Source organism: Bombina bombina, chromosome 1, assembly GCF_027579735.1.
Source record: "Bombina bombina isolate aBomBom1 chromosome 1, aBomBom1.pri, whole genome shotgun sequence".
NCBI classification, from domain to species: domain Eukaryota; kingdom Metazoa; phylum Chordata; class Amphibia; order Anura; family Bombinatoridae; genus Bombina; species Bombina bombina.
The window spans coordinates 1,218,649,794-1,218,674,814 of NC_069499.1; the positions used below are offsets into that span (position 1 = coordinate 1,218,649,794).

The 25,021-nt window shown below is 41.4% G+C and overlaps 1 protein-coding gene across 2 annotated transcripts in view; it reads left to right on the top strand.

Moving 5' to 3' along the window:
* AMFR (autocrine motility factor receptor) overlaps positions 1 to 22,148 on the top strand; it is a 70,176-nt gene extending 48,028 nt beyond the window's left edge. Inside the window, exons 11-14 of one of the 2 annotated variants that reach the window (XM_053700311.1) lie at positions 8,630 to 8,764; positions 8,857 to 8,934; positions 9,448 to 9,632; positions 9,910 to 22,148. In XM_053700311.1, coding sequence (XP_053556286.1) covers positions 8,630 to 8,764; positions 8,857 to 8,934; positions 9,448 to 9,632; positions 9,910 to 10,060 — 549 coding nt within the window. In that variant the 3' untranslated portion in view covers positions 10,061 to 22,148. The remainder of the gene's footprint in view (positions 1 to 8,629; positions 8,765 to 8,856; positions 8,935 to 9,447; positions 9,633 to 9,909) is intronic. The other variant, XM_053700315.1, reaches the window with a different exon arrangement.
* Positions 22,149 to 25,021: the final 2,873 nt, after the last annotated feature.

The following is a 25,021-nucleotide window of genomic DNA, read 5'->3' on the forward strand; positions in this document are numbered from 1 at the left end:
ATACCTTTACTACCCATTCCACAGCTTTGCACAAAAAACATGTTTCTATTAACATACTTTATAACCTTTAAAACTCTAAATTTCTGTCTGTTTTTAAGTCCCTAAAGACAGCACCTTGATCACATGTTTTGTATTAGCTTTTCACAACAGGAGACTGCTAGTTCATTTGAGCCATATAGATAACATTGAGCTCACGCCCATGGATTCTAACAACACAGCACTAATTGGCATAAATGCAAGTCAATATAGTCATGTGATCAGGGGCAGTCAGAAGATGCTTAGATACAAGGTAATCACAGAGGTAAAAAGTGTATTAATATAACCATGTTTTCTGTGCAAAACTGGGGAATAGGTAATAAAGGGATTATCTATCTTTTAAGGCAATAAACATTTTTGAGTTGACTGTCCCTTTAACATGCTTTGACATTCTATGTTGATTTTAGAGATTTTCCTTGTGTTTGAATAAGTTTTATATATGTCTTTATTTTTTTATATAGTTAGTCCACGGCTTAAGTAATTACTGTTGGAAATATCACTCCTGGCCAGCAGAAGGAGGCAAAGATCACCACAGTTAAACTGCTAAGTATCACTCCCTTACCCACAACCCCCAGTCATTCTCTTTGCCTTCGGTGCATGGAGGAGGTGAAGTTTAGGTGTCTGAAAAATTTTGATTTCATCTATAAGCAAGTTTTGGGGTATAGCCGTATTCCACATCATTCCTTGCAGTCGGGTAGTGGTGGCTTTAAAGCAGTTAGGAACTTGTAAAAAGGTACTTACTGCATTTTCCTAACAATTGCTGCCCTAGTTAAGAAAGCCAGAGTTGGCTACTCTGTTCTTTCTTTTTCAAAGGTCTCTGTGAGGAACTGTGTCCTCTCATACCTTGTAACTGTCTACATGCCGGACAGCTGGACAGGTAAGTGCTTTTTCTTCCAGTTGGGGAGACCATGCACTTAACAAATTAAAAACACTGCTTTTTTATTGGGACATAGATAATCCTGTTGTATGGGTTACACTGGGGCATGAAGCAGGCACTGTAGCACGTGTGAGACTAACAAATAAACTCTTTTAAAAAGAAAGGGTAAATGTTTTTATTAGGCTTTATTTTCTGACACATATTTACTTGATAAGACAATACAAGTTTAAACTGAAAGTAAGGCTGCATTTTCTATTTCAGCAGCTTATTCATTTCCCCTTTGCTTTAAAATAAAATGATGCAACATTTTAAACTTTATAGAACAAGAGGTGAGGGGGCACTCTATTAATCTATATCTAATAGTGGAAAATTTATATCAATATTGTATGATCAACATAAGCATTAAGCATTAAAATTTACATATGTAAAGCAAATATTAATATAACATGTTAATCAAACCATATAATCCAATGGTCAAGGATAGTGGTAGTCCCAACAAAGAGTCCCAATTAGGGTAACGGACCGCTAGTGATGCGGTAAATCCAATATCTCCAGATAATCCGACTTTGTAAGTGGGGACCCAGGTGGATGGCTGTTCTACTCCTCACAGACTTGTCCGGATGTGGCTAAAGTAGAAAGAGATAACAGAGGTGCGCCTCATGTGTATATCAGGATAAATCGGTCAAATAGACAAAGCTAAATGGGTACTCATATTTAGCCCAAGTACACTTATGTACTGTTAAGAGTGAGCTGGTAGCTTGGGGTGTACCAGCTAACCCTCTCCAGGTAAAGATGGAATGATGCAGGAATGTCTTACCACACTCGGTGTGTAGTAGATTCCAAAAGATGTAGTGTCAGGAGCAGTCGCTGAGCTGCTCAATAAGGTACTGAACCGAAGCTTGTATAGAACAAGTTTGTTTATTAAAAGCAAATTTAAAAAGTATCAAGCAATGGTTACATATAATGCAACGCGTTTCTCAGCCTTAGCATCGGCTGTTTCATCATGCTGAGTGTGGTAAGACATTCCTGCATCGTTCCATCTTTACCTGGAAAGGGTTAGCTGGTACACCCCAAGCTACCAGCCTGCTGAGTACCCATTTAGCTTTGTTTATTTCTCTTGTAAGGTGTATCCAGTCCACGGATTCATCCATTACTTGTGGGATATTCTTCCCAACAGGAAGCTGCAAGAGGATCACCCACAGCAGAGCTGTCTATATAGCTCCTCCCCTAACTGCCACCTCCAGTCATACTCTTGCAGCTCTCGACAAAGGAAGTAGCTAGAGAGATGTGGTGAATTAGTGTAGTTTATCTTCAATCAAAAGTTTGTTATTTTTAAACGGTGCCGGCGTTGTACTGTTTTTTACCTCAGGCAGAAATTAGAAGAATAATTTGCCTGAGGTTTTTGATGATCTTAGCAGGTTGTAACTAAGGTCCACTGCTGTTCTCGCATATAACTGAAGAGTAGGAGGAAACTTCAGCTGGGAGAACGGCCTGCAGAATTAACTGCCCTGAGGTATGTTCAGTATATTATTTTCTAGAGGATGATAAGAACTAGAAAATGCTGACAGTGTAAGGTAAGCCTGATTGCAGTGATTTAATAAACGACTGGCATCATGCTTGCAGTAAAAAGTAATTTTCATATTACTTTCTATTATGGCTTAGTATGTAAACCGTTTGCATATATATAAAGAACGTTTTTTACTGAGGTGATAAATCTTTGTTTGGGGCCTAGTTTTCCACATGGCTGTTACTTTACTCCTAGGAATAGTTTTTTAAGGCCCTCTGACTTTGAGTGCATGGTGGGAGGGGCCTATTTTCGTGCTCTAATTGCGCAGTTGTTTTTACATTCTGAGACATCCAGCTTCCCTGAAGGAGTCCCCTGACATATTGGGCCTCTGTAAAGGGTTTTTGTGCCTACAAAAGTCGTTTTATGGGAAGGTAGGAGCCACAGTAGAGCTGTGGCAGTTTGCTTGTGACTGTTTTTAACGGGTTTTACCGTTTTTTTTGCTTCGTTTTTTAACCTGAGGGGTTAATCATCCATTTGCAAGTGGATGCAATGCTATTTTAGTCTATTATATACACTGTAAAATTTTCATAGAGTTAACTGCTTTTTTCACTGTTTTGCAGTTTTTGTGTTTGTTTTTTTCCCATAAAGGCACAGTACCGTTTTTTATATTCTGCTTTTTCACATTAATTAAAGTGTTTTCAAAGCTTGCTGGTCTCATTGCTAGTCTGTTAAACATGTCTGACATAGAGGAAACTCCTTGTTCATTATGTTTAGAAGCCATTGTGGAACCCCCTCTTAGAATGTGTACCAAATGCACTGATCTTACTATAAGTTATAAAGACCATATTATGGCTTTAAAAGATTTATCACCAGAGAAAATTGACAAGGGGGAAGTTATGCCGACTAACTCTCCCCACGTGTCAGAGCCTATAACTCCCGCTCAAGGGGCGCCAAGTACATCTAGCGCGCCCATTGCGTATACTTTACAAGACATGGCGGCAGTTATGAATCATACTCTTACAGAAGTATTGTCTAAACTGCCAGGGTTACAAGGAAAGCGAAACAGCTCTGGGGCTAGAACAAATACAGAGCTCTCTGACGCTTTAGTAGCTATGTCCGATATACCCTCACAATGTGCAGAAGCCGAAGAAGGAGAGCTTCTATCTGTGGGTAATTTTTCTGACTCAGGGAAGACACTTCAACCTGATTCTGATATCTCTACATTTAAATTTAAGCTTGAACACCTCCGCATGTTGCTCAGGGAGGTTTTAGCAACTCTGGATGACTGTGATGCCATTGTAGTCCCAGAGAAATTGTGTAAATTGGATAAATACTACGCAGTGCCTGTTTACACTGATGTTTTTCCAATACTTAAGAGGTTTTCAGTAATTATTACTAAGGAATGGGATAGACCAGGTGTACCGTTCTCTCCCCCTCCTGTTTTTAAAAAGATGTTTCCCATAGATGCCGCTACACGGGACTTGTAGCAAACGGTCCCTAAGGTGGAGGGAGCAGTCTCTACTCTAGCGAAGCATACAACTATCCCTGTCAAGGACAGTTGTGCTTTTCTAGATCCAATGGACAAAAAATTAGAGGGTTACCTTAAGAAATTTTTTATTCAACATGGTTTTATTCTCCAGCCCCTTGCATGCATTGCCCTGTCACTGCTGCTGCGGCCTTCTGGTTTGAGTCTCTAGAAGAGGCTCTACAGGTAGAAACCCCATTGGATGATATGCTTGACAAGCTTAAAGCTCTTAAGCTAGCCATTTCATTTGTTTCTGACGCCGTTGTTCATTTAACCAAACTAACGGCTAAGAACTCAGGTTGTGCTTTTCAGGCGCGTAGGGCGCTATAGCTTAAATCCTGGTCAGCTGACGTTACTTCAAAGTCTAAGCTTCTCAACATTCCCTTCAAGGGGCAGACCCTATTTGGGCCTCGACTGAAGGAGATCATTTCTGATATTACTGGAGGAAAAGGTCACGCCTTTCCTCAGGATAGGTCCAACAAATTAAGGACCAAACAGCCTAATTTTCGTGCCTTTCGAAACTTCAAGAGTGGCGCAGCTTCAACTTCCTCTAATACAAAACAAGAGGGAAATTTTGCCCAATCCAAGCCGGTCTGGAGACCTAACCAGGCTTGGAACAAAGGAAAGCAGGCCAAAAAACATGCTGCTGCCTCTAAGACAGCATGAAAGATCAGCCCCCGATCCGGTAACGGATCTTGTAGGGGGCAGACTTTCTCTCTTTTCGCCCAGGCTTGGGCAAGAGATGTCCAGGATCCCTGGGCGTTGGAAATCGTGTCCCAGGGATATCTTCTGGACTTCAAAGCTTCTTCCCCAAAAGGAAGATTTCATCTCTCACAATTATCTGCAAACCATATAAAGAGAGAGGCATTCTTACATTGTGTTCAAGACCTCCTAGTCATGTGAGTGATCCACCCAGTTCCAAAGGAGGAACAGGGGCAAGGCTTCTATTCAAATCTGTTTGTGGTTCCCAAGAAAGAGGGAACCTTCAGACCAATCTTTGATCTCAAGATCCTAAACAAATTTCTCAGGGTCCCATCCTTCAAGATGGAGACTATTCGAACCATCCTACCTATGATCCAGGAGGGTCAATATATGACTTCCGTGGACTTAAAGGATGCTTATCTGCACATTCCGATACACAGAGATCATCATCGGTTTCTCAGGTTCGCCTTCCTAGACCGGCATTACCAGTTTGTGGCTCTTCCCTTTGGGTTAGCTACAGCACCAAGAATTTTTATGAAGGTTCTGGGGTCACTCCTAGCGGTCCTAAGGCCGCGGGGTATAGCAGTAGCCCCTTACCTAGATGACATTCTAATACAGGCGTCGAATTTTCAAATCGCCAGGTCCCATACAGACATTGTTCTGGCATTCCTGAGGTCGCATGGGTGGAAAGTGAACGAAGAAAAGAGTTCTCTATCCCCTCTCACAAGAGTTTCCTTCTTAGGAACTCTGATAGATTCTGTAGAAATGAAGATTTACCTGACAGAGGCCAGGTTGTCAAAACTTCTAAATTCCTGCCGTGTTCTTTATTCTACTTCTCGCCCTTCAGTGGCTCAGTGTATGGAAGTAATCAGCTTAATGGTAGCGGCAATGGACATAGTGCAGTTTGCCCGCCTACATCTCAGACCGCTGCAACTCTGCATGCTCAGTCAGTGGAATGGGGATTACACAGATTTGTCCCCTCTACTAAATCTGGATCAAGAGACCAGGGATTCTCTTCTCTGGTGGCTATCTCGGGTCCATCTGTCCAAGGGTATGACCTTCCGCAGGCCAGATTGGACAATAGTAACGACAGATGCCAGCCTTCTTGGCTGGGCTGCAGTCTGGAACTCCCTGAAAGCTCAGGGCTTGTGGACTCAGGAGGAGACACTCCTTCCGATAAACATTCTGGAACTAAGAGCGATATTCAATGCTCTTCAGGCTTGGCCTCAGCTAGCTGCGGTCAGGTTCATCAGATTTCAGTCGGACAATATCACGACTGTAGCCTACATCAACCATCAAGGGGGAACAAGGAGTTCCCTAGCAATGTTGGAGGTTTCAAAAATAATTCTATGGGGAGAGGTTCACTCTTGCCATCTATCAGCTATCCATATTCCAGGAGTAGAGAACTGGGAGGTGGATTTTCTAAGTCGACAGACTTTTCATCCGGGGGAGTGGGAACTCCATCCGGAGGTGTTTGCACAGTTGATTCAACTTTGGGGCAAACCAGAACTGGATCTCATGGCGTCTCGTCAGAACGCCAAGCTTCCTTGTTACGGATCCAGGTCCAGGCATCCCAAGGCAGCGCTGATAGATGCTCTAACAGCGCCTTGGTCTTTCAACCTGTCTTATGTGTTTCCACGGTTTCCTCTGCTCCCTCGTCTGATTGCCAAGATCAAGCAGGAGAGAGCTTCGGTTATTTTGATAGCACCTGCGTGGCCACGCAGGACTTGGTATGCAGATCTGGTGGACATGTCATCCCTTCCACCATGGACGCTACCGCTGAGGCAGGACCTTCTACTTCAGGGTCCTTTCAACCATCCAAATCTAATTTCTCTGCGTCTGACTGCTTGGAGATTGAACGCTTGATTTTATCAAAACGTGGTTTCTCCGAGTCGGTCATTGATACCTTAATTCAGACTCGAAAGCCTGTCAAAAATTTTTTATCATAAGATATGGTGTAAATATCTTCATTGGTGTGAATCCAAGGGTTACTCATGGAGTAAAGTCAGGATTCCCAGGATATTATCTTTTCTCCAAGAAGGATTGGAGAAGGGATTGTCAGCTAGTTCCTTAAAGGGACAGATTTCTGCTCTGTCTATTCTTTTGCACAAGCGTCTGGCGGATGTTCCAGACGTTCAGGCGTTTTGTCAGGCTTTAGTTAGAATCAAGCCTGTGTTTAAACCTGTTGCTCCGCCATGGAGTTTAAATTTAGTTCTTAAAGTTCTTCAAGGGGTTCCGTTTGAACCTCTGTATTCCATAGATATCAAGCTTTTATCTTGGAAAGTTCTGTTTCTGGTAGATATCTCTTCGGCTCGAAGAGTTTAAGAGTTATCTGACTTGCAGTGTGATTCCCCTTATCTGATCTTCCATGCAGATAAGGTAGTTTTGCGTACCAAACCTGGGTTTCTTCCTAAGGTGGTATCTAATAAGAATATCAATCAGGAGATTGTTGTTCCGTCACTGTGTTCTAATCCTTCTTCAAAGAAAGAACGTCTTTTACACAATCTTGACGTGGTTCGTGCTTTAAAGTTTTATTTACAAGCTACGAAAGATTTTCGTCAAACATCTGCATTGTTTGTTGTCTACTCTGGACAGAGGAAAGGCCAAAAGGCTTCAGCAACTTCTCTTTCTTTTTGGTTAAGAAGTATAATCCGCTTAGCTTATGAGACTGCTGGCCAGCAGCCTCCTGAAAGAATTACTGCTCATTCCACTAGAGCAGTGGCTTCCACATGGGCTTTTAAAAATGAGGCTTCTGTTGAACAGATTTGTAAGGCGGCGACTTGGTCTTCGCTTCATACTTTTTCTAAATTCTACAAATTTCATACTTTTGCTTCTTCGGAGGCTATTTTTGGGAGAAAGGTCTTACAGGCAGTGGTACCTTCCGTTTAAACGCCTGCCTTTTCCCTCCCTTCATCCGTGTCCTATAGCTTTGGTATTTTTATCTCACAAGTAATGGATGAATCCGTGGACTGGATACACCTTACAAGAGAAAACAAAATTTATGCTTACCTGATAAATTTATTTCTCTTGTGGTGTATCCAGTCCACGGCCCTCCCTGTCATTTTAAGGCAGGTGTTTTTTATTTTTAAACTACAGTCACCACTGCACCCTATAGTTTCTCCTTTCTCTTGCTTGTCTTCGGTCGAATGACTGGGAGTGGCAGTTAGGGGAGGAGCTATATAGACAGCTCTGCTGTGGGTGTCCTCTTGCAGCTTCCTGTTGGGAAGGAGAATATCCCACAAGTAATGGATGAATCCGTGGACTGGATACACCACAAGAGAAATAAATTTATCAGGTAAGCATAAATTTTGTTTTTTTACTTTGTTATTCCGTTTTTATTAGGGTAACTGTACAGTCTAATAATCTGCCCCTCTCTATATTTTTCACAGGGGTAGCTGTGATTGACATCGGTTTTAGCCAATCATCAGCTCACCATGCGCCCCATGTGAAATCGGACCTGCACGCTCCCGTGCTCTCAACTCACTCATCGCTATGGACTGCGCATGCGCAATTCTTACGCTAATTGCGCATCTCTAAATGATAATACGCATGCATGCGCAGTCCATAGCAATGAGTGAGTTGAGAGCACGGGAGCGTGCAGGTCCGATTTCACATCGGGCGCATGGTGAGCTGATGATTGTCTAAAACCGATGTCAATCACAGCTCCCCTGTGAAAAATATAGAGAGGGGCAGATTATTAGACTGTACGGTTACCCTAATAAAAACGGAATAACAAAGTAAAAAAAGTTTATTTTTTAAATATAAGCACATCGATCTGCTAGTTAAAGTAAGAGCATCTAGAATATGTTTTGCAATACATACGAATTTACCATCACTTTAACAGTTTAACTGTGGTGCTCTTTGCCTCCTCCTGCTGGCCAGGAGTGATATTCTCAACAGTAATTACTCAAGCTGTCGACTCATATCCGGAAATAAATAAATTTATCAGGTAAAAATATATATTTTTTTTCTCTGTCTTTAGGCCCGTCAGGTTCTGGACATGTTTCCTCAGGTTCCCTATCACCTCATTGTGCAAGATTTGCAACTCACTCGTTCAGTAGAGATAACGACTGACAATATTTTGGAGGGTCACATACAAGTGCCTTTTCCCACTCAGGTTGGACAAAATACAACTTCTTAAACACATATTTTTGATAAAAGTGTAGCCCTAATTGGACAAATAATAAACATCCTCTCTTCTCTTAACAGGTTCAGGATGAAGCAAGACCTGTCCCTGGTAGCTCTCCAGAAAATAATAGGCCAGAGGAAGAGGAAACCTCTGCTAGGGTGATTAAATGAGCTTTTGCATTTGAACGTGTTTAAACGTACATGGAACCCAAAATGTTTATTTTGTGATCCAGATAGAGCATTTAAACAACTTTCTATTTTTACTTATTTTATCTAATTTGCGTTGTTCTTTTGTTATCATTTGCTGAAAAGCATTCCTATGGTAGGCTCAGGAGCATGTACTACTGTGTGCTAGCTGCTTATTGGTGGCTGCCTAGTTTTATTCACTCACATGAAGTTTTCAGCTAATGCCCAGTTGTGCATTACTGCTAATTCAACAAAGGATCTCAAGCTTGTTCTATCTAAATCCTGAAAGAAAAACAAACTGGGTTTCATGTCCCTTTTAATCTTTTAGAAGTTTATAGAATAGCATTATAATTGTAAGGGGAGCTGCATATTGTAGCACTGTGTAAATGGACTATTCTGTCAGACCTGGAGCCGGTATTGTATGCTACTGTTAGTTTTTACTAACCTTCCTTGTTTATTGTTTGTTTTCCTATTGTCTTCCTCCAGACTGAGCGGGTTCCTTTGGATCTGAGCCCAAGTATGGAGGAGTTTGAAGGATTCACTGAGGTGGAGGCCCAGCCAAGTGCAGCTGAAAACTTTGAAGCTAGAGGCAGCAGGTTTTCCAAGTCTGCAGAGGAAAGACAAAGAATGTTGGTCCAGAGGAAGGAGGATATGGTTCAACTTGCTAGGAGGTAAGGGGCCCTATGTAGAGGAGGGAGGAGATACCATTGCCTCCTGTAGCATTATAACTTGTAACATCAAAACGAGTCCCTGAAATCTCCAACAAGGGGACTTTACCAACTAAGGATATGGATAATGAGACATAATTGTGAAACAAACACACTAAACCATATACCTTTTTTTATTGCATAAAAGTGGTTCTTGGTGAGCTAACTATAATCCAAAAGGTCCTTTCATATTTAGCAAAGATTTAAATACTCTTTAATCGGGTCTCCTATTTTGTTGTAGGCGTTACTTGAACAGTACATCGGAGGCAGAAGAATCATCATCATCATCAGAGAGCAGTCAGCATGTGGATGGTGCCTCTTCGGACTCTGTAACTGTGCGCAGACGGACACTGGCGGCTGCTGCAGAGCGCAGGATCCAGATGCGACAGTGACATACAGACCTATATGAGCTGCACACAGACACCTTCTGACCCTTTGCCCTATATGTGAGCTTCAAAGGCTCACTCAGAGCCCCTTTTGTAATATTTTTACTGCAATATGTTTAGAACAAGGGGATATGCTGCTTAATCCCACTGCACATTTTGTGCATGCAAATCCTTTTTCCTCCAGCCGGATATATTTTAATAATACTGGAGTCAAGGGAGGGGCTATGTATTTCTCCTGGCTAACACGAGGAAATGCTGCATCAGTATTTTAAGAAGAGGATGAAGCCTCTGGTGACATTAGACTATTAAAGTAAAATACATAAACAGCTTCTGATTTTTCCATTCTTTTTAAGTATTTACTCAGCAAAGACTCACAATAATATGGTAAGAATATTTGGAAATGAACTCCAGTATGGGGATAAGCATTTCCCCCTCTGCCCCCTCTGAAGATGGTAGATTTTAAAAATCACAAATCTGTGTTACTTGTATTAATCTGCAACTGTTGGCCTCATCTTCTCAAAGAACATGAAAGATAAAAGGCTCTAAAGACATGGCCTACCTGGCCTTTCTGTGCAGTCTGTGGCCAAAACACGGCTAGAAGTAGAGTCGGGAGCAGGATTAAGGCTCTCTGAACCATAGACATTTAGGAATATAGTTTTTATGCCACCGGTCACACAGCTTGAGAGGCAGCAGCTACAGTTCCAAAAAAACCTTTATTGAGCAAACATCAGATTTACAATCTTCTTGCTAACAAGGTATTTTCTTGAGAGTTTATTATTTACCACTTTGTAACAGCTATGACTTCTGGGAAATAAGATTTTTCTACAGTAGCCAATTCTGTTAACCTGTTACAAGTTAGTAAATAACAAAGCATAATATTTTGCACCTATTTAAATACATGGCAAACATGGCTGGCTTTGTTTTGACAGTTAAAAGGTTTCACTGTGCTCCATTATATGAAGTATGTGCATATTCTGCAGATAGTAAGTAATTCAAGGGATTTAAGGGAATATAATCGTCAAAACTGAAATGTGTAGAGTGCATTTACATTTTTAACAGAAACATTTTCCATTATACCTTCATTAACAAAAATTCTTTTAGTAAAAGCCTATCTCTGTTTCAGCAGCATATGCACATATGCATCTGCTCAGAAAGTGGTTTGTATAACGCAAATTAAGCCATCCCTGACACAATACACGGCACAGCTTGCTTTCTACCATTGTGCACAATTTGAAGGTGCATGGGGCATCTGTAGCATATTTACATATGTGGTTGAAACGAGAAGAAAACTAGAAGCATATTTGCTAATACAAGTATGCACATTTCAGATTTGACCATTTCTCCCTTTTAAATGGCAACATGTTTTAACTCATGCAGAATTATTAAAAAAATAATAAAAATTAGTATTAGAATTTTTGCATCTTAAAGGGACACTGAACCTAAATCCAAATTTTAAAGGGCCACTGTAAGTAAATATTTTCTATGCCTGTTACTAACTAACTACCCCAAATACGCTTTTTATCAATAGCATTTCATTAACATATCTCTACCGTACATCAGAAATCTTGTCTGCAAATTTAATTGTTTTCCAAACCCACTCCGTGGGTATCCTTTGCTCTGTACCAATCCGTTTACAATACCTAGGTTTCAAAATGGCGCTTTAAACACAAAGTTATTGGTTTAAGTATTTTGAACACTCAGTGCTGAAAATAGTGGGCAGGATAACGTGACATCATCAGCGAATAAAATATATAACTTTTAGAACGTTATGAAACTTCGTTTTGGAGAAAATATAGGTCAGTAGGTTTTAATTAATGTTTATTAACTTTAATATGTTAGTTGTTTAGCTTAAAAATTATAACAGAAAGTAATCCTTTAAGCAACTTTCTAATTTACTCCTATTATCATTTTTTTTTCCGTTCTCTTGCTGTCTTTATTTTAAAAGCAGGAATGTAAATCTTAGCAGCCAGCCCATTTTATGTTCAGCACCATGGATAGCGCTTGATTAGAGACTTACATTTACCCACCAATAAGCAAGCATAACCCAGGTTCTCAACCAAAAATGGGCCGGCTCCTATGCTTTTTAAATAAAGATAGCAAGAGAACAAAGAAAAATTGATAATAGGAGTGAATTAGAAAGTTGCTTAAAATTGCATGCTTTATCTGAACCATGAAAGAAAAAAAATTGGGTTTAGTGTCTCTTTAACCCCTTAATGACCACAGCACTTTTCCATTTTCTGTCCGTTTGGGACCAAGGCTATTTTTACATTTCTGCGGTGTTTGTGTTTAGCTGTAATTTTCCTCTTACTCATTTACTGTACCCACACATATTATATACCGTTTTTCTCGCCATTAAATGGACTTTCTAAAGATACCATTATTTTCATCATATCTTATAATTTACTATAAAAAAAATTATAAAATATGAGGAAAAAATTGAAAAAAACCACACTTTTTCTAACTTTGACCCCCAAAATCTGTTACACATCTACAACCACCAAAAAACACCCATGCTAAATAGTTTCTAAATTTTGTCCTGAGTTTAGAAATACCCAATGTTTACATGTTCTTTGCTTTTTTTGTAAGTTATAGGGCCATAAATACAAGTAGCACTTTGCTATTTACAAACCATTATTTCTCTTGTTAAGTGTAGTCAGTCCACGGGTCATCCATTACTTATGGGATTATATCTCCTTCCCAACAGGAAGTTGCAAGAGGATCACCCAAGCAGAGCTGCTATATAGCTCCTCCCCTCACATGTCATACCCAGTCATTCTCTTGCAACTCAACATAGATAGGTCGTTGTGAGAGGTCTGTGGTGTTTTTTAAACTTAGTTTATGTCTTCAATCAAAAGTTTGTTATTTTAAATGGCACCGGAGTGTGCTGTTTGTTCTCAGGCAGTATTAGAAGAAGAATCTGCCTGCGTTTTCTATGATCTTAGCAGAAGTAACTAAGATCCACTGGCTGTTTCTCGCACATTCTGAGGAGTGAGGTAACTTCAGAAAGGGGAATAGCATGCGGGGCCCCCCTGCAAACGAGGTATGTGCAGTAAATTATTTTTCTAAGGAATGGAATTGACTAGAAAATACTGCTGTTACCAATGTAATGTAAGTACAGCCTTGAATGCAGTGGTAGCGACTGGTATTAGGCTGATGAGTGTACGTGCACTGAAGTATTTTTCTAGGGAATGGAATTTGTCTAAGAAAATACTGTTAATGCTGAAGTAATGTTTGAGCCTTAACTGCAGTAAAAGCGACTGGTAGCAGGCTTATTAATAACACTTCATAATCTTTTAATGTTCAAAACGTTTACTGGCATGTTAATCGTTTTTTGTGAGGTACTTGGTGATAAAACTTATTGGGGCATGATTTTTCCACATGGCTAACGTTTATTTCTGCATAGAAACAGTTAACTGAGAATTCCCACTGTTGTAATATGAGTGGGAGGGGCCTATTTTAGCGCTTTTTTGCGCAGTAAAAATTCAGTCACAGTTTTCCTACTTCATCCTCCATGATCCAGGACGTCCCTAGAGAGCTCAGGGGTCTTCAAAATTTATTTTGAGGGAGGTAATCAGTCACAGCAGACCTGTGACAGTGTGTTTGACTGTGATAAAAACGTTATTTGTTAAATTGATATCCGTTTTTGGGTATTAAGGGGTTAATCATCCATTTGCTGGTGGGTGCAATCCTTTGCTAATTTAATACATTTACTGTGAAATTTTGGTTGCTATAACTGATTTGGTTCATTGTTATTTCAACTGTGACAGCTTTTTGTGCTTCTTAAAGGCGCAGTAGCGTTTTTTATATTGCTTGTAAATTTATTGAAAGTATTTTCCAAGCTTGCTAGTCTCATTGCTAGTCTATTTAAACATGTCTGACACAGAGGAATCTGCTTGTTCACTATGTTTGAAGGCCAATGTGGAGCCCCATAGAAATTTGTGTACTAAATGCATTGATGTCACTTTAAATAAAAGTCAATCTTTACATGTAAAGAAATTATCACCAGACAACGAGGGGGAAGTTATGCCGACTAACTCTCCTTACGTGTCAGTACCTTCGCCTCCCGCTCAGGAGGTGCATGATATTGTGGCGCCAAGTACATCAGAGAGGCCCATACAAATCACTTTGCAAGACATGGCTGCTGTTATGACCGAGGTATTATCTAAATTGCCAGAATTAAGAGGCAAGCGCGATTGCTCAGGGTTAAGGACAGAGCGCGCTGATGATGGGAGAGCCATGTCTGATACTGCGTCACAATTTGCAGAACATGAGGACGGAGAGCTTCATTCTGTGGGTGACGGATCTGATCCAGGGAGACTGGATTCAGAGATTTCTAATTTTAAATTTAAGCTTGAAAACCTCTGCGTACTGCTAGGGGAGGTATTAGCAGCTCTGAATGATTGTAACACGGTTGCAATTCTAGAGAAATTATGTAGGCTGGATAGATACTATGCGGTACCGGTGTGTACTGACGTTTTTCCTATACCTAAGAGGCTTACAGAGATTATTAGCAAGGAGTGGGATAGGCCCGGTGTGCCCTTTTCCCCCCTCCTATATTTAGGAAAATGTTTCCAATAGACGCCACCACACGGGACTTATGGCAGACGGTCCCTAAGGTGGAGGGAGCAGTTTCTACTTTGGCTATGCGTACTACTATCCCGGTGGAGGATAGTTGTGCTTTTTCAGATCCAATGGATAAAAAATTAGGTTACCTTAAGAAAATGTTTGTTCAACAAGGTTTTATCTTACAGCCCCTTGCATGCATTGCGCCTGTCACTGCTGTGGCGGCATTCTGGTTTGAGTCTCTGGAAGAGGCCATTTGCACAGCTCCATTGGATGAGATTATGAACAAGCTTAAAGCACTTAAGCTAGCTAACGCATTTGTTTCTGATGCTGTTGTACATTTAACCAAATTAACGGCTAAGAACTCTGGTTTCGCCATCCAAGCGCGCAGAGCGCTATGGCTTAAATCATGGTCAGCTGACGTGACTTCTAAATCTAAATTGCTTAATATTCCTTTCAAAGGGCAGACCTTGTTTGGGCCCGGCTTGAAAGAAATTATTGCTGACATTACTGGGGGTAAGGGTCATACTCTTCCTCAGGACAAGGCCAAATCTAAGGCCAAACAGTCTAATTTTCGTGCCTTTCGTAACTTCAAGGCAGGAGCAACATCAACTTCCTCAGTTCCAAAACAGGAAGGAACTGTTGCTCGTTACAGACAGGGCTGGAAAGCTAACCAGTCCTGGAACAAGGGCAAGCAGGCCAGAAAACCTGCTTCTGCCCCTAAGACAGCATGAAGAGAGGGCCCCCTATCCGGAAACGGATCTAGTGGGGGGCAGACTATCTCTCTTCGCCCAGGCTTGGGCAAGAGATGTCCAGGATCCCCTGGTGTTGGAGATCATATCTCAGGGATACCTTCTGGACTTCAAAGCTTCTCCTCCACAAGGAAGATTTCATCTTTCAAGGTTATCAGCAAACCAAATAAAGAAAGAGGCGTTTCTACGCTGTGTAAAAGACCTCTTATTAATGGGGGTGATCCACCCAGTTCCGTGGACGGAACAAGGGCAAGGATTTTACTTAAATCTGTTTGTGGTCCCCAAGAAAGAGGGAACCTTCAGACCAATCTTGGACCTAAAGATCTTAAACAAATTCCTAAGAGTTCCATCATTCAAAATGGAAACTATTCGAACCATCCTACCCATGATCCAAGAGGGTCAATACATGACCACAGTGGACTTAAAGGATGCCTACCTTCACATACCGATTCACAAAGATCATTATCGGTACCTAAGATTTGCCTTTCTAGACAGGCATTACCAGTTTGTAGCTCTTCCCTTCGGGTTAGCTACGGCCCCGAGAATCTTTACAAAGGTTCTGGGCTCTCTTCTGGCGGTACTAAGACCGCGAGGCATAGCGGTGGCTCCGTACCTAGACGACATTCTGATACAAGCGTCAAGTTTTCAAATTGCCAAGTCTCACACAGAGATAGTTCTGGCGTTTCTGAGGTCGCATGGGTGGAAGGTGAACGTGGAAAAGAGTTCTCTATTACCACTCACAAGGGTTCCCTTCCTAGGGACTCTTATAGATTCTATAGAGATGAAAATTTACCTGACGGAGTCCAGGTTATTAAAGCTTCAAAATACTTGCCGTGCCCTTCATTCCATTCCACACCCGTCAGTAGCTCAGTGCATGGAAGTAATCGGCTTAATGGTTGCGGCAATGGACATAGTACCATTTGCGTGCCTGCATCTCAGACCACTGCAATTGTGCATGCTCAGTCAGTGGAATGGGGATTACTCAGATTTGTCCCCTCTACTAAATCTGGATCAAGAGACCAGAGATTCTCTTCTATGGTGGCTTTCTCGGCCCCATCTGTCCAAGGGGATGACCTTTCGCAGGCCAGATTGGACAATTGTAACAACAGACGCCAGCCTTCTAGGTTGGGGCGCAGTCTGGAACTCCCTGAAGGCTCAGGGATCGTGGACTCAGGAGGAGAAACTCCTCCCAATAAATATTCTGGAGTTAAGAACAATATTCAATGCTCTTCTAGCTTGGCCTCAGTTAGCAACACTGAGGTTCATCAGATTTCAGTCGGACAACATCACGACTGTGGCTTACATCAACCATCAAGGGGGAACCAGGAGTTCCCTAGCGATGTTGGAAGTCTCAAAGATAATTCGCTGGGCAGAGTCTCACTCTTGCCACCTGTCAGCGATCTACATCCCAGGCGTGGAGAACTGGGAGGCGGATTTTCTAAGTCGCCAGACTTTTCATCCGGGGGAGTGGGAACTTCATCCGGAGGTCTTCGCTCAACTGATTCATCGTTGGGGCAAACCAGATCTGGATCTCATGGCGTCTCGCCAGAACGCCAAGCTTCCTTGTTACGGATCCAGATCCAGGGACCCGGGAGCGGCGCTGATAGATGCTCTGACAGCCCCTTGGGTCTTCAAAATGGCTTATGTGTTTCCACCATTCCCGATGCTGCCTCGACTGATTGCCAAGATCAAACAGGAGAGAGCATCGGTGATTTTGGTAGCGCCTGCGTGGCCACCCAGGACCTGGCATGCAGACCTAGTGGACATGTCGTCCTGTCCACCATGGTCTCTGCCTCTGAGGCAGGACCTTCTAATTCAGGGTCCTTTCAACCATCCAAATCTAATTTCTCTGAGGCTGACTGCATGGAGATTGAACGCTTGATTCTATCAAAGCGTGGCTTCTCGGAGTCGGTTATTGATACCTTAATACAGGCTAGGAAGCCTGTTACCAGAAAAATTTACCATAAGATATGGCGTAAATATTTATATTGGTGCGAATCCAAGAGTTACTCATGGAGTAAGGTTAGGATTCCTAGGATATTGTCTTTTCTACAAGAGGGTTTAGAAAAGGGCTTATCTGCTAGTTCGTTAAAGGGACAGATTTCGGCTCTGTCTATTCTTCTACACAAACGTCTGGCAGAAGTTCCAGATGTTCAGGCTTTTTGTCAGGCTTTGGCTAGGATTAAGCCTGTGTTTAAGACTGTTGCTCCGCCGTGGAGCTTAAACTTAGTTCTTAACGTTTTGCAAGGTGTTCCATTTGAACCCCTTCATTCCATTGATATCAAGCTGTTATCTTGGAAAGTTCTGTTTTTGATGGCTATTTCCTCGGCTCGAAGAGTCTCTGAGTTATCTGCCTTACATTGTGATTCTCCTTATCTAATTTTTCATTCAGACAAGGTAGTTCTGCGTACTAAACCTGGGTTCTTACCTAAGGTAGTTTCTAACAGGAATATCAATCAAGAGATTGTTGTTCCATCTTTGTGTCCTAACCCTTCTTCAAAGAAGGAACGACTTTTGCATAATCTGGACGTAGTCTGTGCCCTGAAGTTCTATTTGCAGGCAACTAAGGATTTTCGTCAAACTTCTTCTCTGTTTGTCGTTTACTCTGGACAGAGGAGAGGTCAAAAATCTTCGGCTACCTCTCTCTCCTTTTGGCTTTGTAGCATCATACGTTTAGCCTATGAGACTGCTGGACAGCAGCCTCCTGAAAGAATTACAGCTCATTCCACTAGAGCTGTGGCTTCCACCTGGGCCTTTAAGAATGAGGCCTCTGTTGAACAGATTTGCAAGGCTGCAACTTGGTCTTCACTTCACACTTTTTCAAAATTTTACAAATTTGACACTTTTGCTTCTTCGGAGGCTATTTTTGGGAGAAAGGTTCTTCAGGCAGTGGTTCCTTCCGTTTAAAGTTCCTGCCTTGTCCCTCCCATCATCCGTGTACTTTTTGCTTTGGTATTGGTATCCCATAAGTAATGGATGACCCGTGGACTGACTACACTTAACAAGAGAAAACATAATTTATGCTTACCTGATAAATGTATTTCTCTTGTAGTAAGCATAAATTATGTTTTTTCAAAATTAGCGCTAGTTACATTAGAACACTAATATCTTTCAGGAATCTCTGAATATCCATTGACATGTATATATTTTTTTTTAGTAGGCATCCCAAAGTATTCATCTAGGCCCATTTTGGTATATTTCATGCCACCATTTCACCGCCAAATGCGATTAAATACAAAAATCGTTCACTTTTTTACTCATTTTTTCACAAACTTTTGGTTTCTCACTGAAATTATTTACAAACAGCTTGTGCAATTATGGCTTAAATTGTTGTAAATGCTTCTCTGGGATCCCCTTTGTTCATAAATAGCAGACATATATGGCTTTGGCGTTGCTTTTTAGTAATTGGAAGGCTGCTAAATGCCACTGCGCACTACACGTGTATTATGCCCAGCAGTGAAGGGGTTAATTATGGAGCATGTAGGGAGCTTTTAGGGATACTTTTAGCTTTAGTGTAGTGTAGTAGACAACCCCAAGTATTGATCTAGGCCAATTTTTGTATATTTCATGCCACCATTTCACCGCCAAATGCGATCAAATTAAAAAAAACGTTAAATTTTTCACAATTTTAGGTTTCTCACTGAAATCATTTACAAACAGCTTGTGCAATTGTGGCACAAATGGTTGTAAATGCTTCTCTGGGATCCCCTTTGTTCAGAAATAGCAGACATATATGGCTTTGGCGTTGCTTTTTGGTCATTAGAAGGCCGCCAAATGCCGCTGCATTTCACACGTGTATTATGGCTAGCAGTGAAGGGGTTAATTATCTATATTGCAGGGTTAATTTTAGCTTTAGTGTAGAGCTCAGCCTCCCACCTGAAACATGAGACCCCCTGATCCCTCCCAAACAGCTCTCTTCCCTCCCCCACCCCACAATTGTCCCCGCCATCTTAAGTACTGGCAGAAACTCTGCCAGTACTAAAATAAAAGCTATACTTGGGCTTTTTTTTGTTTTTTTTTGCAAATTTACATATGCTGCTGTGTAGGATCCCCCCTTAGTCCCCAACCTCACTGATCCCCCACCAAACAGCTCTCTAACCCTCCCCCTCTGCCTTAATGGGCGCCATCTTGGGTACTGGCAGCTGTCTGCCAGTACCCAGTTTAGTAACAAATGTGCCTTTTTTTTTAAAAAAAATTCCCTTTTCTGTAGTGTAGCTTTCCCTCCCCCCAAGACCAGCCCCCCACCCCTTCCAGATCCCTTAGCTGTTTATTTGTAACATTTTAAAACTTTTTATTTTAACTTTAAACAGCCTTATTTTTCCGTAGTGTAGCGGTTCCCTCCTGCTCCTGCCCCGTGCACGCGCCCCCCCCCCCCCCCCCCGTGCACGCGCGCACTCCCGACGGTTCCGCCCCCGATCCCGCCCCCCTTCTCTCTACTCTGCACATCGATGGCCGCCCACCCGCCTCCCAGACTTGCTCTCACCCACCAACGATACCGGCCACCGATGTCCGGTGCAGAGAGGGCCACAGAGTGGCTCTCTCTGCATCGGATGGCCAAGGGGGGTTATTGCAGGATGCCTCCATATCGAGGCATCACTGCAATAACCGGAAAGCAGCTGGAAGCGAGCAGGATCGCTTCCAGCTGCTTTCCAGACCAAGGACGTACGCCACACGTCCTCGGTCATTAACTGTATTTTTTTTTAGGACGTGTGGCGTACGTCCTTGGTCATTAAGGGGTTAAGCACATGAAGGATGTCTGTCTGTTTAGCTTTAATACATTTTAGTATTCAGACAGCTTTTCAGGGTTTTAATGTTTGCTTAATAAAGCTTTTCACTTTTTACTAGAATTGGAGCCTCTCAAACTTATGGCTAGTGTAGGGGAAGCACTTCTACACTTGCTCACTTTCCCAAAGAAAGCCATTTTCACGGACGTTCTTGTACAACCTTGTAGTTATCATTTAGGTTTAATGATGTCTGGATAACTGTATGGCAAATCAAAAGAAAGTGTAACATTGTGCGTACTAACCATCTGATAATCAGGTTGCATCGTAGAGTAATAGGGTCAGAAATCTGAATAAAGATGTCTATAAAGTCGGTGAATAAAATGAGAACCGAGGAGTGGAAAAATAGTCAGGATTTGGGGAGCATGATTAGAAATAAAAAATAATGGTTGAATTGGTTATCTAAATTTGGAGGTTAAAGGGACACAAAACCAGTCCCTTAAAATTGTAGGAGTAAAAAGTTTACATATTTACCTTGCCGGTCCTGTAAAAATGAAAGTTCTCCTCTCCCAGAAGCAGTGCAGTAAACCAATTAGACGCCCCATTAACACTGCTTGCTCCTCTCTATAGAAGCAAGCAAACGTAGCACCCTGCTTCTGGAGGGCAACAAAACAGCGGTGGCTGAGAGGGGAGGAGTAAGGTAAGTGAGGTTAAAGGGGGTTTGATTTCAGAAAATAATTAATTTTACAGGACAGTATGTAATATTTTTACTTCTAAATTTGGAATTGACAGTTTTGGGTGCTTTTTTAAAGGGACAGTCTACAATATAATTGTTATTGTTTTAAAATATAGATAATCCCTTTATTACCCATTCCCCAGTTTTACATAACCAACACAGTTATAATAATACACTTTTTACCTCTGTGATTACCTTGTATCTAAGCATCTTCTGAAAGCCCCCTGATCACATGACTTTGCATTTTTTTATCTATTGGCTTGCATTTAGTAATGTCTTGTGCTAAATCTTAGATAACATTGTGTTCACGCCTGGGGAATTATCTATATGGCCCACATGAACTTGCTGTCTCTTGTTGGGAAAAGCAAATACAAAAGTATGTGATTAAGAGGCTGTCAATAGAGCCTTTTTAAACCGGCAGACATTTAGAGGTTTAAATGTTATAAAGTATAATAATCTAACAATGTTGGTTGTGCAAAGCTGGGGAATGGGTAGTAAAAATCTATCTATTTAAACAATAAACATTTTTGTGTAGACTGTCCCTTTTAAGGTGAAAACTAAACTGGATGGGGATGAAACCAGATGTAAAATTGTAGTAATGTTGGCAAGCAATGTGGAATAAAATGTGAAATTAAAAGAAGCTAGATTTAACTGGATCGAACAGTCATGGGGTGGTGGTGTCAGAAACCTGGAAACAGACTGGGAAATGAGATTTAAGAAGTAAACAAATTGTAATTGTATTTGATGTACAAGTGATGGGAGTAGCTACTTGTGTAACGGAGGGCAACTGTGCTGTCATAGTGGGCTTTATAGTGAGTGTTCTGTTGTGCTGATCAAGGTTCTTTTAATGAATCTTTTTGCAGCATGTGTGTGTCCTGCAAGCTTTACACTAACATGTCTCAGGAACAGTATTTCTATCCTGAGTAAGTACACTTATACCAGGGAAATTTCACTTCCAATTGTTACACTTCCTCTTGTTGCATGTTACCTGTTCACATTTTATCTAGAAAAGGAGACATCACTGCTGCTGATTGTTTTGTTATAGTAGAGATTTTGTATTATGTTGCTTGTAACAAGGAGGATAAAGTACATGAATCAAGGAGCCACTTGTTTCCTACTTGCTATATCTGCCTAAGACTAAATATTTATGCATTTCCCTTTTTTGCATTTGTTGCAGCGTGGAGCAGAGACAGTGTCCAAGTATTTTATGGAAAGCCTTTATACTTACCCTGTTAACAAAGGATACATATGCCTTGTGATTTGGCCTACTGTAAATTCTGGATATATTTTAAAAAAGTAATAAACTTTTGATCAGTGTTAAACCTTTGTTTCAAAGTTTTCTTAGTGGCATGCTCTCAACCAACTCTCGTAAACAGCACTGACTTATCCAAGTTAATAAGCCGCTACACTAATCAAGCCCAGGGATGCATCCAGAGGCCAATATTGGGAGGGGCAATGTGGCAGATAACCTTGTTGCAACATGGCCAATAGAAAAGCAAAGTGGCCAATCATCTTTGTTATATGACAGATGTTGCTCCACACTCAACCGTATTCCAGCAATACTTATAACATGTATTGTATTAAGTAGGGAAATTATGGTATGTGTGTGTGTGTGTGTGTGTATATGTATATATGTATATATGTATATATATATATATATATATATATATATACAGGGAGTGCAGAATTATTAGGCAAATTAGTATTTTGACCACATCATCCTCTTTATGCATGTTGTCTTACTCCAAGCTGTATAGGCTCGAAAGCCTACTACCAATTAAGCATATTAGGTGATGTGCATCTCTGTAATGAGAAGGGGTGTGGTCTAATGACATCAACACCCTATATCAGGTGTGCATAATTATTAGGCAACTTCCTTTCCTTTGGCAAAATGGGTCAAAAGAAGGACTTGACAGGCTCAGAAAAGTAAAAAATAGTGAGATATCTTGTAGAGGGATGCAGCACTCTTAAAATTGCAAAGCTTCTGAAGCGTGATCATCGAACAATCAAGCGTTTCATTCCAAATATTCAACAGGGTTGCAAGAAGTGTGTGGAAAAACCAAGGCGCAAAATAACTGCCCATGAACTGAGAAAAATCAAGCGTGCAGCTGCCAAGATGCCACTTGCCACCAGTTTGGCCATATTTCAGAGCTGCAACATCACTGGAGTGCCCAAAAACACAAGGTGTGCAATACTCAGAGACATGGCCAAGGTAAGAAAGGCTGAAAGACGACCACCACTGAACAAGACACACAAGCTGAAACGTCAAGACTGGCCAAGAAATATCTCAAGACTGGTTTTTCTAAGGTTTTATGGACTGATGAAATGAGAGTGAGTCTTGATGGGCCAGATGGATGGGCCCGTGGCTGGATTGGTAAAGGGCAGAGAGCTCCAGTCCGACTCAGACGCCAGCAAGGTGGAGTACTGGTTTGGGCTGGTATCATCAAAGATGAGCTTGTGGGGCCTTTTCGGGTTGAGGATGGAGTCAAGCTCAACTCCCAGTCCTACTGCCAGTTTCTGGAAGACACCTTCTTCAAGCAGTGGTACAGGAAGAAGTCTGCATCCTTCAAGAAAAAACATAATTTATGCTTACCTGATAAATTTATTTCTCTTGTAGTGTAGTCAGTCCACGGGTCATCCATTACTTATGGAATATATCTCTTCCTAACAGGAAGCTGCAAGATGATCACCCAAGCAGAGCTGCTATATAGCTCCTCCCCTCACATGTCATATTCAGTCATTCGACCAAAGCAGACGAGAAAGGAGAAACCATAGGGTGCAGTGGTGACTGGAGTTTAATTAAAATTTAGATCTGCCTTAAAGACAGGGCGGGCCGTGGACTGACTACACTACAAGAGAAATAAATTTATCAGGTAAGCATAAATTATGTTTTCTCTTGTTAAGTGTAGTCAGTCCACGGGTCATCCATTACTTATGGAATACCAATACCAAAGCTAAAGTACACGGATGAAGGGAGGGACAAGGCAGGAACATTAAACAGAAGGAACCACTGCCTGAAGTACCTTTCTCCCAAAAATAGCCTCCGAAGAAGCAAAAGTGTCAAATTTGTAAAATTTTGAAAAGGTGTGAAGCGAAGACCAAGTCGCAGCATTGCAAATCTGTTCAACAACATAATTTATGCTTACCTGATAAATTCCTTTCTTCTGTAGTGTGATCAGTCCACGGGTCATCATTACTTCTGGGATATTACTCCTCCCCAACAGGAAGTGCAAGAGGATTCACCCAGCAGAGCTGCATATAGCTCCTCCCCTCTACGTCACTCCCAGTCATTCGACCAAGGACCAACGAGAAAGGAAAAGCCAAGGGTGAAGTGGTGACTGGAGTATAAATTAAAAAATATTTACCTGCCTTAAAAACAGGGCGGGCCGTGGACTGATCACACTACAGAAGAAAGGAATTTATCAGGTAAGCATAAATTATGTTTTCTTCTGTTAAGTGTGATCAGTCCACGGGTCATCATTACTTCTGGGATACCAATACCAAAGCAAAAGTACACGGATGACGGGAGGGATAGGCAGGCTCTTTATACAGAAGGAACCACTGCCTGAAGAACCTTTCTCCCAAAAATAGCCTCCGATGAAGCAAAAGTGTCAAATTTGTAAAATTTGGAAAAAGTATGAAGCGAAGACCAAGTTGCAGCCTTGCAAATCTGTTCAACAGAGGCCTCATTCTTGAAGGCCCAAGTGGAAGCCACAGCTCTAGTAGAATGAGCTGTAATTCTTTCAGGAGGCTGCTGTCCAGCAGTCTCATAAGCTAAACGAATTATGCTACGAAGCCAAAAAGAAAGAGAGGTAGCGGAAGCTTTTTGACCTCTCCTCTGCCCAGAGTAAATGACAAACAGAGAAGACGTTTGTCGAAATTCCTTAGTTGCCTGTAAGTAAAATTTTAGAGCACGGACTACATCCAGGTTGTGCAGTAGACGTTCCTTCTTCGAAGAAGGATTTGGGCATAAAGAAGGAACAACAATCTCTTGATTGATATTCCTGTTAGTAACTACCTTAGGTAAGAACCCAGGTTTAGTACGCAGGACTACCTTATCCGAATGAAAAATCAAATAAGGAGAATCACAATGTAAGGCTGATAATTCAGAGACTCTTCGAGCCGAGGAAATAGCCATTAAAAATAGAACTTTCCAAGATAACAACTTTATATCAATGGAATGAAGGGGTTCAAA